The sequence below is a fragment of the Scyliorhinus canicula genome, chromosome 18, assembly GCF_902713615.1.
Source record: "Scyliorhinus canicula chromosome 18, sScyCan1.1, whole genome shotgun sequence".
Classification (NCBI taxonomy): domain Eukaryota; kingdom Metazoa; phylum Chordata; class Chondrichthyes; order Carcharhiniformes; family Scyliorhinidae; genus Scyliorhinus; species Scyliorhinus canicula.
Genome location: NC_052163.1, coordinates 72,724,820 through 72,739,288, shown reverse-complemented (window position 1 = coordinate 72,739,288; position 14,469 = coordinate 72,724,820). Strand labels below are relative to the sequence as shown.

Genomic DNA, 14,469 nt, shown 5'->3' with positions numbered 1-14,469 from the left:
GAACCCTACCATTAACCCTGTATTCCGCATTCAGATTTGTCCTTCCAAAATGGACAACCTCACACTTGTCAGGGTTAAACTCCATCTGCCACTTCTCAGCCCAGCTCTGCATTCTATCTATGTCTCTTTGAAGCCGACAACAGCCCTCCTCACTATCCACAACTCCACCAATCTTCGTATCATCTGCAAATTTACTGACCCACCCTTCAACTCCCTCATCCAAGTCGTTAATGAAAATCACAAACAGCAGAGGACCCAGAACTGATCCCTGCGGTACGCCACTGATAACTGGGCTCCAGGCTGAATATTTGCCATCCACCACAACTCTGTCTTCTATCGGTTAGCCAGTTTGTTATCCAACTGGCCAAATTTCCCACTATCCCATGCCTCCTTACTTTCTGCATAAGCCTACCATGGGGAACCTTATCAAATGCCTTACTAAAATCCATGTACACTACATCTAATCAATACTATCCCTAATCAAGCAATGCCTTTCCAGATGCTCAGAAATCCTATCCCTCAGTACCCTTTCCATTACTTTGCCTACCACCGAAGTAAGACTAACTGGCCTGTAATTCCCAGGGTTATCCCTATTCCCTTTTTTGAACAGGGGCACGACATTCGCCACTCTCCAATCCTCTGGTACCACCCCTGTTGACAGCGAGGACGAAAAGATCATTGCCAACGGCTCTGCAATTTCATTTCTTGCTTCCCATAGAATCCTTGGATATATCCCGTCAGGCCCGGGGGACTTGTCTATCCTCAAGTTTTTCAAAACGCGCAACACATCTTCCTTCCTGACAAGTATCTCCTCAAGCTTATCAGTCTGCTTCACGCTGTCCTCTCCAACAATATGGCCCCTCTCATTTGTAAATACTGAAGAAAAATACTTGTTCAAGACCTCTCCTATCTCTTCAGACTCAATACACAATCTCCCAAAGATGTGCAGGCTAGTTGGATTGGCCATGCAAAATTGCCCCTCAGTGTCCCAACGGTTAGATGGGCTTACAGGGTTATGGGGATAGGGCAGGAGAGTGGGCCTAGGTTGGGTGCTCTTTCAGAGGATCAGTGCAGAAACGATGGGCCAAATGGCCTTCATCGGCACTGTAGGCATTCTACCATTCAATGTAAAGAAGCTTCACGGTGATTTAGACAAGTTGATAGATAGATAGAACAGTACAGCACAGAATAGGCCCTTCGGCCCTCGATGTTGTGCCGAACAATGATCACCCTACTCAACCCCACGTTTCCACCCTATACCCGTAACCCAACAACCCCCCCCCCCCCCCCCCCCCCTTAACCTTACTTTTAAGGACACTACGGGCAATTTAGCATGGCCAATTCACCTAACCCGCACATCTTTGGACTGTGGGAGGAAACCGGAGCACCCGGAGGAAACCCACGCACACACGGGGAGGACATGCAGACTCCGCACAGACAGTGACCCAGCCGGGAATCGAACCTGGGACCCTGGAGCTGTGAAGCATTTATGCTAACCACCATGCTACCGTGCTGCCCATACATGGTAGATGGAATAAATCATTGATAAATGAGAGTTACGCACTTTGGAAGAAAAAGCAGAATGGCTGAGTATAATTTAAACGTGATGAATTGGGAAATGTTGACAGAGGGACCAGAATGCCCCAAGCATGCAGGTACAGCAAACAAGACCAAGTCACTGAATATACTTAAGGGAACAGATTTCCAGATTCTATTGCCGTCAGGGGTTTGGGGAGAACAGGGCATCGAGGCAGAGGGAGTATGGCACCTGAATAGGCTTCAAGGGCCAAATGGCCTACACTCCTGTCTTCCATGTTTCTATCACCTATAAGAAAGAATCCACCCAATGCCCCATGACATTCAAAAGCATCGTCACTGAATCCCCCACTATCAACAGCCCAGGACATACCACCAACCGGAAACTGAATCGAAGCGGCCATATAAATATTGTGGCTACAGGGGCACGTCAGAGGCTGGAAATTCTGCGGTGTGTAACTCGCCTCTCCCACTCCCCAAAGCCTGCCCACCATTTAACGGCACTGATTGAATATACCGACACCACATGAACTGCAACTGTTCAAGGCAGCAGCTCACCACCATCTTTAAGGGCAATTAGGTATGGACTATAAATGATGACCTAGCCAGTAACATCCACATCCTATGAGCGATTTAATAAAATGCAATTAGGGCATCCTGCCAAAAGTCCAGTATTCCCCAAAAAGGAGAGAAAACCAATTCTGAATCGTGCTTAAATCCAGATCCGCCTGCCCAATATTCTAAATATACTATGGCATTATAATTTACCTGGTGACTTAATTGACACATTTTAGAGGTTTGCACACTGGGTTCATTGATAGTAACAAGGTCAGGATGGAAAAAAAAAACAAGAAAATCAACTTTGAAGATTTTTGATCAAAACCAGCCATTGGCACAAGATTCTACAGATACCAGAGCAACTGATAGCTCTCCCACTTGAGTAATGTAGTTGCATGTGGTTATTACTAACAAAAAGCCATCTAAACGGAACTTAATTTTGTTATTTAGCAGAAAATTATGACAGCAGCACCCAGGAATATAGAACAATATAGTTGCCATTTAAGAAAATGCTCTGCAGAGCACAAGGGAGAACAGAGGAACACAGATTATAGAAGAGCTCAAAACTTCAAACAAATGCCTTATTCCAAAAGAGGAAACAGATGCTGGGCTGATTATCTGCAGTGTTAAAATATGCTCCAGAGGCTAATAACTTGAGTGTTTGACCATAGGATAGGAGAAGAATTAGGCAAATCGACCCAATGGATCTGCTCCGCCATTCAATCATGACTGATGTTTCCCATCCCCATTCACCTGTTTTCTCCCCGTTAACCCCTGACCCCCCTCATCATGAACCAGGCCATCTCAGTCTTAAAGACACTGACTTAGCCTCCACAGCCTTTTGCGGCAATGAGTTCCACAGATTTATCACCCTCTGGCTGAAGACATTCTTCATCTCAGTTTTAAAGGACCTTTCCTTCAGTCAGAGGCTGTGCCCTCTAGTCTCTCCTAATAGTGGAAACATCTTCTCTACGTCCACTCCATCTAGGTAGCAAAAGTGGATATCACTATGACTTCACAGCGCCAGGGTCCCAGGTTCAATTCCCCGCTGTGTCACTGCCTGTGCGGAGTCTGCACATTCTCCCTGTGTCTGCGTGGGTTTCCTCCAGGTGCTCCGGTTTCCTCCCAAAGTCCAAAGATGTACAAGTTAGGTGGATTGGCCATGATAAATTGCCCTTAGTGACCAAAAAGGTTAAGAGGGGTTATTGGGTTATGGGGATAGGGTGGAAGTGAGGGCTTAAGTAGGTCAGTGCAGACTCGATGGGACGAATGGCCTCCTTCGGCACTGTATGTTCTATGTTGGAATCCAGTAAGGAATTTGGGAAGAACTTTTAGGGCAGCACAGTAGCACAAGTAGATAGCACTGTGGCTTCACTGCGCCAGGGTCCAAGGTTCGGTTCCCCACTGGTTCACTGTCTGTGCAGAGTCTGCACGAAAGAATAGGAATTGTACCAATTAAAATATCAGGGATTCAAAGAATCTACTGTGTTACAAGTGTTTCAAAAAGTAATACTACTGTTAAAAAAAAAAGTTTCCCCATTTTAGTCTTAAATCTTCCCTAAAGATAGAAAAGAAAACATTGACCATCTCTTCAACCTTTTGGCACTTTAATGATACAATAAATCCCATAACGTTCCTGGACTGATCTTTGGTCTGGTTGCGACGTTAATGTCAGTGGATCATTGGAGCTGTTTGTAAAATGATGAGGCCAGGTGCAATTACTTGACCTCTTTACATTAAAGATCGATGGTTCTGAACCCAAGAATGGGCAACATCAGAGTTGGAGCTGCATCCAGCCAAGCAAGGTATAATTTTGATCCATCTCTCCAAGAAGAATGTCTTCAGATCACTTGCTAATTTAAGTGATAACTGCTCTCAGCAGAGAATTTAAACCTGGTGTCTTTGTTAAAGAGGGTATTTGCCTCATGAATGTTGCAAGGAAAGGTTAAGGGTTACTTATATAGAGTACTGTATTTTTGGGGATAGTATTGGAGATGATAGTGCTAAGATGTTTACTATGTGTTTACAAAATGTTAACTGGATTTATAAATAAACATTGATTTGTTTTTAAAAGTACTTTAGATCTCTGTTGCATCACACCTGTAGTGGGCCCTTGCGCTCCTATAACCAAAATCTATTAAAAGTTGTGGGTCAGGTGGACTCCATGATATACTTTGGGGTTCTTGAAACCCTGGCCCGTAATATATTTCCTCAAAGCTTCATTCACCATTTTCTAACCAAGGTGTCACAAAAAAAAAACCCACCCAAAATGGGCTCTCTTCCAGTTTATGGTTTTCACCCTTCTATTTTTTTTAAAAAAGATGATCTTTATCCGGATGTTCACACTGAAACACACTCCATTTACTTTACTTTATTTCAAATAGCTTGACCCAATACTGCTTTCTTCATTAGGCAAGAAACAGATTAAGTTTACATTTTAGAAATTCTCTACCCACCTTACCCTTTACTGTTGTGACATTTGCCTAAAATATTCTGTGATTATTGGAGAGTATATAGTAAAAATCTAACTTCTGATATTAAAACAGCTATATCATCTTGACAACGACAGCAGAAAACCAGGCTGAAGCCCATAGCTTCTAATGCATGGATGGGCAAACTTTTCCGTGCAAGGGCCACATTCAGAAATTCACAATTTTAAAGGGCCGCATAGTATATTAAGTAAAATAATTAATATTTGAAATAGCAAAAATAAAAGGTCTTTAAAGAAAAAAAAGCACATTTATTTGAAAAACAAAGTAACTCAGTAAGTAACAGAAAAATGTCAATGAGAATGATGCATCTGACTGCAGTCATTTACCAGTTTGTTGAAATCAGGTGTCAAGTTGCTTGTGCTGATTCTTAACACTGACAGAAGCACAGCCTGGCCGAGTCAACGATGAAAACGTGCGTAGTGGGGTGGATGAGTGGGGCTGCCTTATTGGTCGGTTTAGTTGGGTGTGCGACCAATAGGAGTCCAGGTTACAAACAATAATAAGGCTTATTGTTTGTAACCTGGACTCCTATTGGTCGCACAACCAACTAAACCGACCAATGAGACAGCCCCACTCATCCACCCCACTACGCGCGTTTTTATGCGGCCCGCCAATGAGGTGCCCGGAATCATAACCGGCATTTTTGAAAAGCTGCCGGGGAAAAGCCGCTGAAGTAAATGCGCTTATTGAATAAGCGCATTTACTTCAGCGGCTTTTCAAAAATGCCGGTTATGATTCTGGGCAACTCATTGGCGGGCCGCATAAAAACCTTTGTTGGGCCGCATGCGGGCCGTAGTTTGCCCACCCCTGTTCTAATGCATCTCAAATAATTTCCACTTTTGTTCTATCCCCACAAAAATGTCAACTGAATACGCAAGCATCAAAAAATGATCAACAGGCGCCAGAAAGCTGGGAGAAAAAAAAGCTTACATACAAAACATACTGGTTAGGAAACTAAACATTAGGGCCAGTAGGCAGGTGAATTTTAGAAGGTGGGAACTTTGCTTTAAAAAAAAAAAAAAAAAAAAAAAATTTTTTTTAAGAGTACTCAATTATTTTTTCCAATTAAGGGCAATTTAGTCTGGCCAATCCACCTATCCTGCACATCTTTGGGTTGTGGGGGTGAAACCCACGCAGGCACGGGGAAAACGTGCCAACTTCACACAGACAGTGACCCAGGGCCGGGATTCGAACCCAGGTCCTCAGCGCCTTAGGCAGCAATGCTAACCACTCTGCCACCGTGCTGCCCCCAGGGAACTTTGCTTAAAGAATCATTGATTGGATTGCTCTTCACCTCGCCTAAGGGGTAGAAAGAACAAGTCAGACATGAATAAATGACAAGTTGAAAAATAGTTTTAGAGAATTTCAATTGGTGTACTTGCACCAAATCATTACTCACCACACCCTCAATGCAGACATACATGGTTGAGCCTGAAACGGTCATTGTGCAAATGATTTAAGGTGGGGCAAAAATCAGACAGCATGAGATTTTGCTCACAGCCCAGAAACCTTGAGCCAGTCCATGTCAACATGCTAGGGAACAGTTCTGAGACCACATTTAACAACCAAAATGATACAGCAGTTTACTATCAGCAGAGGTGGAACAACCTACATGCTCATTGCTATCAATTGGATGCAAGTGGATAGGTTCAAATAATGCATTTGACTGCAGGCCTACAGAGTTATATCAAATATGATACTAATGAACCGGCTCTACAGTCAAAGATCAGTAACCACCTATTTGCAGCCAGGAGGAAGCATGACGTGAGGAAGAGTAGACTGTACTGTCACTGTGCCATGCTCACTTAAAATCCTAAATTTTAACCAAAGCATTAATCTCCATTTGGGAATTAGCAAGCACTGATGGTAATTTGAGTTCCAGAAACAGCAGCTGAAATGAAAGCTGATGCCTATCTCAGCATTGGTCTGCTGAGTAATTTGATACCATGAGCTCAATATTTAATATGAATGGATCCAAATTTACAGCTCAGCTCATCCATTTCTCAAAAAGGTCACTTTCTGGCCCAGGCTTCCATTCAAAGATTACACTACTATGCGACTAACACAGGCATCACAAACAAAACTAGATTACAATTTGATTATAGCAACCACAGGAGATAATTTCACATCAGCAGTCCATTAGATGACTCGGAAAAACTCAGTACTCCTCAAAAAGGTTACATCGAAGCATAGATAAAAGGGTCCCAATCAGGTGCCCTCTAGCTGATGACGAGCTTTCTTCAAACCTGTCACTCTACAATTGTTTAATACATGAAAGGGAATCCTGCATCAGCATTGCAAATCTAAGTAGCTTGTTGTATTATAACTCGCATATTAGACCAAAACACCACATCCCTGTTATTTAATTATCGTTAGCTGTACTGTTCTATGTTCTAATCTTAAAATTTTGTGTCTACCGTAAAAAGGCACAAGAGCACAATCAAATGGATTCCATTCAAGGTTGCATGCTTCCATGTTCTTACCTAGAACACTGAAAGGTTTCAAATTGTAAACCAGAAACTAGATGGGCAAGTCATTTATGAAACTGCTCAAGGAGGAAAAAAATTCAAACATTCAACAGGAAAATAAAAATGGGGTAGGATTTGAAACGATGGTATGTAAACCAGATTCTAGAACTGCATGCATACGGGCTGGAAATTTAATGAGTTGACAAGCACAGACAATACCAGGAATATTTCTTCTATGTATTTCTACAAAGTAAGCTCACTAGATTGGGCCCCCCTCTAAATAAACACCAATCAAAAATCATATCTGCAAACTTGCACTAGACAGATCTTATACATCCAGTTAGAGGCAATTTGAGACAAGGACTTGCTGAAAAAGCCAAAATCTCGGTCCCTACACGCATGGTAGCAGACTCCATATCCTAATCCAGGTGGTGCTTCCCTTGCACCTCTTTAGGAAATAAGCAGACTATACACAACACGCCCAGTGTTCCTGTATTCACAGCCTGCAGACATACACAAGATAAATGCAGTGATTTTAGCAATGGGTAATTGTACTGAATGCCACTTCACCAGATATTAAGAGAGTCTTGTTGCACAGCAGAACCATAAACCAACTTTGGATAGGTAGAAAATAGAGTTTAGATCTAGACACTTCATAGACTTTACAGTGCAGGAGGCCATTCGGCCGATCCAGTATGCACCGGCACTTGGAAAGAGCACCATACTTAATCCCACGCTCCCACCCTATCCCCGTAACCCCACCTAACCTTTTGGACACCAAGGTACAAATTAGCATGGCCTGCATATCTTTGTACTGTGGGTGGACACCCACGTAGTCACGGGAGGTGCAAACTCCAGTCACCCAAGGCTGGAATTGAACACAGGTCCCTGGAGCTGTGAAGCAGCAGTGCTAACCACTGTGCCACCGCCATTTTCTTCAGCGGAATTCCCACTTTCCTTTTATTAAATTTAGAATACCCAATTCATTTTGTCCAACTAAGGGGAAATTTAGCGTTGCCAATTCACCTGTGTGGGGGTGAAACCCACGCAAACACAGAGAGAATGTGCAAACTTTACGTGCTGCCCAATTCCCGCTTTCTTTGGAGCAGAGACTTGGGGGGCGGGTAGATGTATAAAATTTATAAGAGTAGACAGGAAGAAACGTCCCCTTAGTTGCCAAATCAATGACCAGACAACATAGATTTAAGGTAAAGGCCAGGAGGTTTAGAGGGGGTGTGAGGAAAAACTCACCAGAAGGTGGTGGGAGTTTGGAACTCAGTCTGAAAGGGTGGCGGAGGCAGAGACCCTCAAGATTATTTTTGACTGGCACAGACAAGGTGGGCCTAAGGGCTTTTTCTCTGCTCTAAGCCTCTATGGCAAGGAAATATACAATGAATGGTAGGACTCTAGGAAGTAAAGTTAGCAGGATAGGTAGATAAATTTGTTAGAAGGCGTGTGGGATACTTGGCTTTTTTAACCAAGGCACAGAATATAAGAGCCGAGACATTATGAAGGAGCTGTATAAAAAACTGGTTAGGCCACAGCTGGTGTACTGTGTGTAGTTCTGGTTGCCACACTATAAGGAGTGATTGCAGTAGAAAGGGTGCAGAGAAGATTCACCAGTTATGTTGCCTGGGCTGGAGTGTTTCAGCTATCGGAGATCGAATAGACTGGGTAAATTAATCTTGGAGCAGAAACGTGTATAAAATTATGAGGGGCATCGATAGGGTGGATAAGGAGGAACTTTTCCCTAAGCAGAGCAGTCAGTAACTGGGGGCGGCACTCTAAATTGTTGTTATTAACAGTCGTCAATAACCAAGGGGTTTAGATTCAAGGTTAGGGGCAAGAGATTAAGAGGGATGCAGGGAAAAGTATTTCACGAGAGTGTGGTGGGAATCTGGAACTCACTTGCATGAAAAGGGTGGCAGAGGTGGGAACCCTCAATTTGAGCACCTGAAAGGCCATACAAGGCTACAGGCCAAGCGCTGGAAAATGGGATTATGGTAAATAGGTGCTTGATGTCAGCACAACACGAAGGACCATAGAGCCTCTTCCAGTGCTGTAAAACACTTACTCTAACTCAAGTAAACTACATCCTTCTAAGATTACCTCTCCAATGCATCATTATCTGTAACATTAGATTTAATTAAAGTTGAAAATTGAATTATCAGCAATAAGAATGCCACTCCTGTGGAGCTTAAGTAACGTCGCCTCAGGCCCTCCTAATATTTCCCCGGACAGAGACTTTTCACATGTCCAAGACTTGGATAAATTGAACAGGAATACCACACCCAATGTTTCCCATCCTTTTACAGACCCTCTCCCAGCTGGCAAGGGGAGTGAGATCAAGAGGAAAGCTAATTTTCTCCTCCGATCAATGAGCGGAATTAGAACACCTCTATTTTGGTCTAACTGGCAAATCCAGGGAGCAAATCAGCAAGCTGCTTTCCATGTCAGCTACTCACTTTCAGCTTAGAAAGTCATGACTTGGAGAGAAAAAAACCAAGTTAAGTTAACTATTGGACAGTTTTAAAACTTAACCCAAAAGATGGAAACTGAAGTTGACTTACATCAATGGAAGTAAGGCCCAGTTACAATAGTGCAACTGGACAGACCCATTTATGAAAGTTATAGTAATGAAGCCTACCTTTGTACCGACTGTTATATCTTGGACAATGCTGTAAATGCAACAGAAAGAAAAAAGTTAGAACAAGTTCACACGTAACAAATCAACGAAGAGAACATTCCAAGTGCATATGCAGTTTTATGGGAAGGGTCAGAGTTTGAGCCTACACAAAAATTTACTTCATCTCCAGTGTCAAGCTCCCAACAGGAACATGTTACGCCTCTGCAAAAATATTGAATCCAATAAGCAAAGATTTAGAAGGCAACAGAAAAAGGCAAAGAAAGAAATCAGATTCTCAAAGCACCAAAATGAGCAACTAAGAGGAGGAAACATCTGGCCTCGGAATACTAAAAATTTTATTTTCCTCTTAAAACTGCACTCAAAATTAGATGATGCTACTTATTGTACTAGGAGCATTGTACAAAGTGTCTGCATTTGTCTAACTCACTACACATCCTTCTGTGCCACTTTAACCAGGTTTCTGAACATTCCATTCTTTAGGACCATAATAGAGGACAATAACTAGATACCATGTGAAAAAACATGCGGTTATGCTGAGGCCAGAGCGTCATACAGGATCAGCACATATCCAGACCTAGTAAAATAGGAAAATGCTATCCGTAAAACTAATTTTCTAAAAAAATAGATTTTGTGAAATGTGACCTAGCAAGGAACATTTGAATTCTACAGAACAAAATTTGTTTCCTTGAATTACAAAAGAGAAAATAACCACCCTCTGCTGAAGACTGCAAACACGTGGACATTAGTTGACTGTAATTCCAAACCTTTGAGATTTGGGATGCTAGCATTATGCTTGTATTCACATGTTAACCACAGACTAAACCAGGGAGCAGTTATATCCTTTTCCTGCACTCCACAGAACTCAGGGACAAAATCCCAACGTATGTGGATACACAAGAACGCTCGAGGGTTATGCAACTGGTCTCAAAACAAGCACTTGCATATCAGGAGGGTGGAGTCATTTTAAGCGCTCATTTCCTCATTCATAAAGTCTCATGACCACAGACAAACTTCAAAAGAAACCAAATGGCTGATTCACCAAAGGCCCAAATCTAGACCGTTTGGAGCTGGAACATGGTCCTTCTACAGGATTGGGTGCGCATCACGTCGATTAAAATTAAAGCAACACCAAGTGAAACCAGGAATGCAGTTTACCGAACAGATAGTGCATTTAAAAAATAATTTGCGACGGAAATGGCCGCAAACGATGTAGTCTTTAGTGTTTCCTCGCAGTTCCGTATGTCTATAGGCAATGTCCTAATCAAGTACAGCGGCACCAAGCTGGATTCTCGGATCCAGTTCAAATCCGTTTTAAACCCGGGGCCAGAATCTAAACCCGCACAAAGGAAACCAGGTTAAAAGGTGAAGCCGGTCTCCATGGCCATGTGGCCGGGACAGCGAGCCACAGGCCCCGAGCCGCCATTTCGCGGAGAGCCCGGGGCCCGAATTCAACCACACCCCACCTCCCCCCCCCCCCCCCCCCCCCAACCAACCGCCACCTGAGCGTGACACAGCCCGCGAGCTGACCCCCTCAACTCAAACCCCCCCCCCCCCTCCCTGATAGACCGGCCCCCCGGGACTCCCTCAACCCCTCCCCCCCCCATCCGAGGGACCCTCCCCACCCCACGGACTGACCCTCCCCCAACGGGACCTCCTCACCCCAAGGATTGCTATGCCATTACCCGAGAATTCTCTCCTCCCCCCCCCCCCCTCGTGTCACGAGGGACCCAACACCCCCCATGACACGAACTTCGCCCCCCACCCCCACTCCCTCAAAGGAACCCATCCCCACCGCAGGGCCCCGGGCCCCTCGACAGTCCGCGTGCGCAGGCCGTTTCCCCTCCCCCCCCCGCCGGAGTTCGCCGCTCAATCGCAACTTTCCCGACACTTCGACGCCGCCCACGACGGCGCGGCCCAGCCTCGGTTACTTCTTCACGTGTAATCTTGTCCCTCCCGTTTCCCCAGCCTCGGAGACCGGTGAAATGGCCGAGGAAGGGGGTTGGGAGTGAGGGGTGGACTCCTTACCCGTCCATTGCAGACCCGAGAGCGCAGAAAGAAAAACCGCGGCTCTGGCAGCCGACCCCCTAACATATACTCGGACAAAATGGCGCCACGTCAATCACAAGCCAACGCCGCCTCCTATTGGCTGCAGCAAGGAAGGGGGCGGCTCCACTCCGCTTCTCATTGGATGGCCCAAAAAGTAAACGTGGAGCTTCCTATCAATCAAATACGTGACGTCACACCGGAGGTGCAACCCTCCACCTGTCAATCAAATATCTGACGTCACACCGAAGCACAACCCTCCGTCTGTCCATCAAACACACTCCGCACGGCTGATTGGACAATTACCAACAGGAACGCCAATATCAACAGATTAAGGGTCAGTGATTAGACAGAGTATACCTGAGCACCCGCCTCCAACGGGGGGATGGGATGGGATGGTATTTTGGGAGGGCGGCAAGGATTTGGGAAAAGTGTGAGGTTGTGCACTTTAAAAGGAGGAATTTAGGCATATACTATTTTCTAAATGGGGAAATGTTTAGGACATCAGAAGCACAAATGAACTTTGGAGTTCTTGTTCACGATTATCTTAAAGTTAACATGCAGGTTCCATCAGCAGTTAAGAAGGCAGACGCAAGGTTAGCATTCATGTCGAATGGGCTAGAATACAAGACCAGGGATGTTCTTCTGAGGCTGCAAAAGTCTCTGGTCAGACCCCATTTGGAGCATTGTGAGCAGTTTTGGGTTCCATATCGAAGGAAGGATGTTGCTGGTCTTGGAAAGGGTCCAGAGGAGGTTCACAAGAATGATTCCTGGAATGAAGAATTTGTTGTATGGGGAACGGTTGAGGACTCTGGGGCTGTACTCGGAGTTTAGAAGGATGAGGGAGGATCTTATTGAAACTTGCAGGATACTGCGAGGCCTGAATAGAATGGATGTGGAGAGGATGTTTCCACTTGTCGGAAAAACTAGAACCAGAGGACACCATCTCAGACTAAAGGGACGATCCTTTAAAACAGAGATGAGGAGAAATTTCATCAGGGTGGTGAATCTGTGGAACTCTGCCGCAGAAGGCTGTGGAGGCCAAATCACTGAGTGTATTTAAGACAGAGATAGGTAGATGATTAATAAGGGGATCAGGATTTATGTGGAGAAGGCAGGAGAATGGGGATGAGAAAATATCCGCCATGGTTGAATGGCGGAGCAGACTCGATGGGCCGAGTGGCCTAATTCTGCTCCTATGTCTTATGGTCTTATGGGAAAGTGTAAAGGAGAGTTCGAATAGGGTTGAGGAGGGGGAAGTGAGACGGGAGGGTGAGAATGGAGAGTAGGGTGAGATAAGGGGTAGGTTGGTATGTCTATGTGGTTTAAAACAGCTATTTAAAAACATGAATCAGTCAGGGGATCCCCCCAGAGGGTGCACCCTAGAACTTACTAAAGAGCTGTAAAGGAAGATCTGTAGCCGGGGTTCATGGAAAGGAGAGAGACAGATGTCGTGGCCTTCGCCTCTCTGGTTGCACGGCACCAAATTTTACTGGAGTGGTGGCTGGTATCGCCACCGGGGGTAAGAGCTTGGTTGGGTAACCTGTATGACTTGCTCTGGGGGGCTCTGCAGGGGAGTTTGTGAAAAGGTGGGGGATGTTTGTGACCGTGTTTGAGGAGCTGTTTGTCGCAGGACGGGGGGGGGGGGGGGGGGTTTGAAAAAGGGAAAAACATTTGTACAGACTGTACAGTTGATTGCTGGAAGTATGTTTCCCTGGGTGTTTGTGTTGTAACCTGTTTTGATATGTTTGTATTAAAATACATTTTTTTAAAAAGGAAGTTGTGTGTATGTTTAGAGACATTGAAAACCCACTTGAAACTTCTGACAATGTTAGTATGACTGCTATATGTTAACATTAGTGCTCAGAGAGAGAGAGAGAAAACATTGATCTGTACCTGACTGCAGTGAGACATCTAGCTAAATCTTGTTAGTTCGGCCACCTGAAGGGTGATTGATCCGAAGTAGAATTGTCTTAGAAACAAGCAATCCTGCAGTGAGGGCATGTCTTCTGAGAGAAGAGAAACTTACTTTCAATAAAGCTATTGACCATGTGCAGAAGTTCGAGATGGCTAATCATCAACTGAAGATAATTGATGGGAGAACCAAATAGGCTTTGCACTATGCTGACAGGCAGTCAATGCCTCCCAAACACAAGTCAATAATTAATAGGAAGGGCAAGTTACAGAAGGGACAGCACAAATATCAAGGCCTGGGTAGTACTCTGAAAGAGTGTTATTTGGTTCCCTAATTATAACGTCACCAGCTTGCAATAAATTCCCATGTGACCTGAGGGCATCATCACAGTGAACAGCTAAGAAGCAAAGAGTAAACAGAAAGCTAATTGCAGTGGGGTTGGGTCAGCCTGTGTTTTCTATTTGGCAGCTCAGTTCTGAGAATTCATGCGAAAGAAAACCAAGCAAGTTTCTCTGCAAGTGGAACAGTTTTATCTTTGACGGTTTTTGACCAGATCCTTCTGGAGAAGCAGGTCTCTGAGAATAGAGCAGAGATTCTATTATTGTATGTGTTATACAACTGGAAAAGATGGAATACCGAAGACTGGAAAGCCGAGGGACTATGGATTGGAAAAGATACATTGCTGCTGTTTCAGTGTTGTCCGACCCCAAACACATTGTTTAAAGGCATGGGAGAAGGGAGTCTCCGGCAATTATGCACCATGAGGACTGTCATGACCTGGGTAAGGGAGCATTTGTAGATGTGTATCCC

General features: G+C 44.5%; 1 protein-coding gene across 4 annotated transcripts in view; it reads right to left on the bottom strand.

Annotated features, from left to right (window-relative positions):
• The window catches only part of LOC119953405 (polypyrimidine tract-binding protein 1-like), a 53,843-nt gene extending 42,011 nt beyond the window's left edge, over window positions 1–11,832 (bottom strand). For all 4 annotated transcript variants that reach the window (XM_038777658.1, XM_038777660.1, XM_038777659.1 and 1 more), the window contains exons 1-2: window positions 11,727–11,832; window positions 9,702–9,732 (exon numbers count right to left, since the gene is read on the bottom strand). In XM_038777658.1, the coding sequence (XP_038633586.1) occupies window positions 9,702–9,732; window positions 11,727–11,734 (39 nt within the window). In that variant the 5' untranslated portion in view covers window positions 11,735–11,832. The remainder of the gene's footprint in view (window positions 1–9,701; window positions 9,733–11,726) is intronic.
• Between the last annotated feature and the right edge of the window lie 2,637 nt (window positions 11,833–14,469).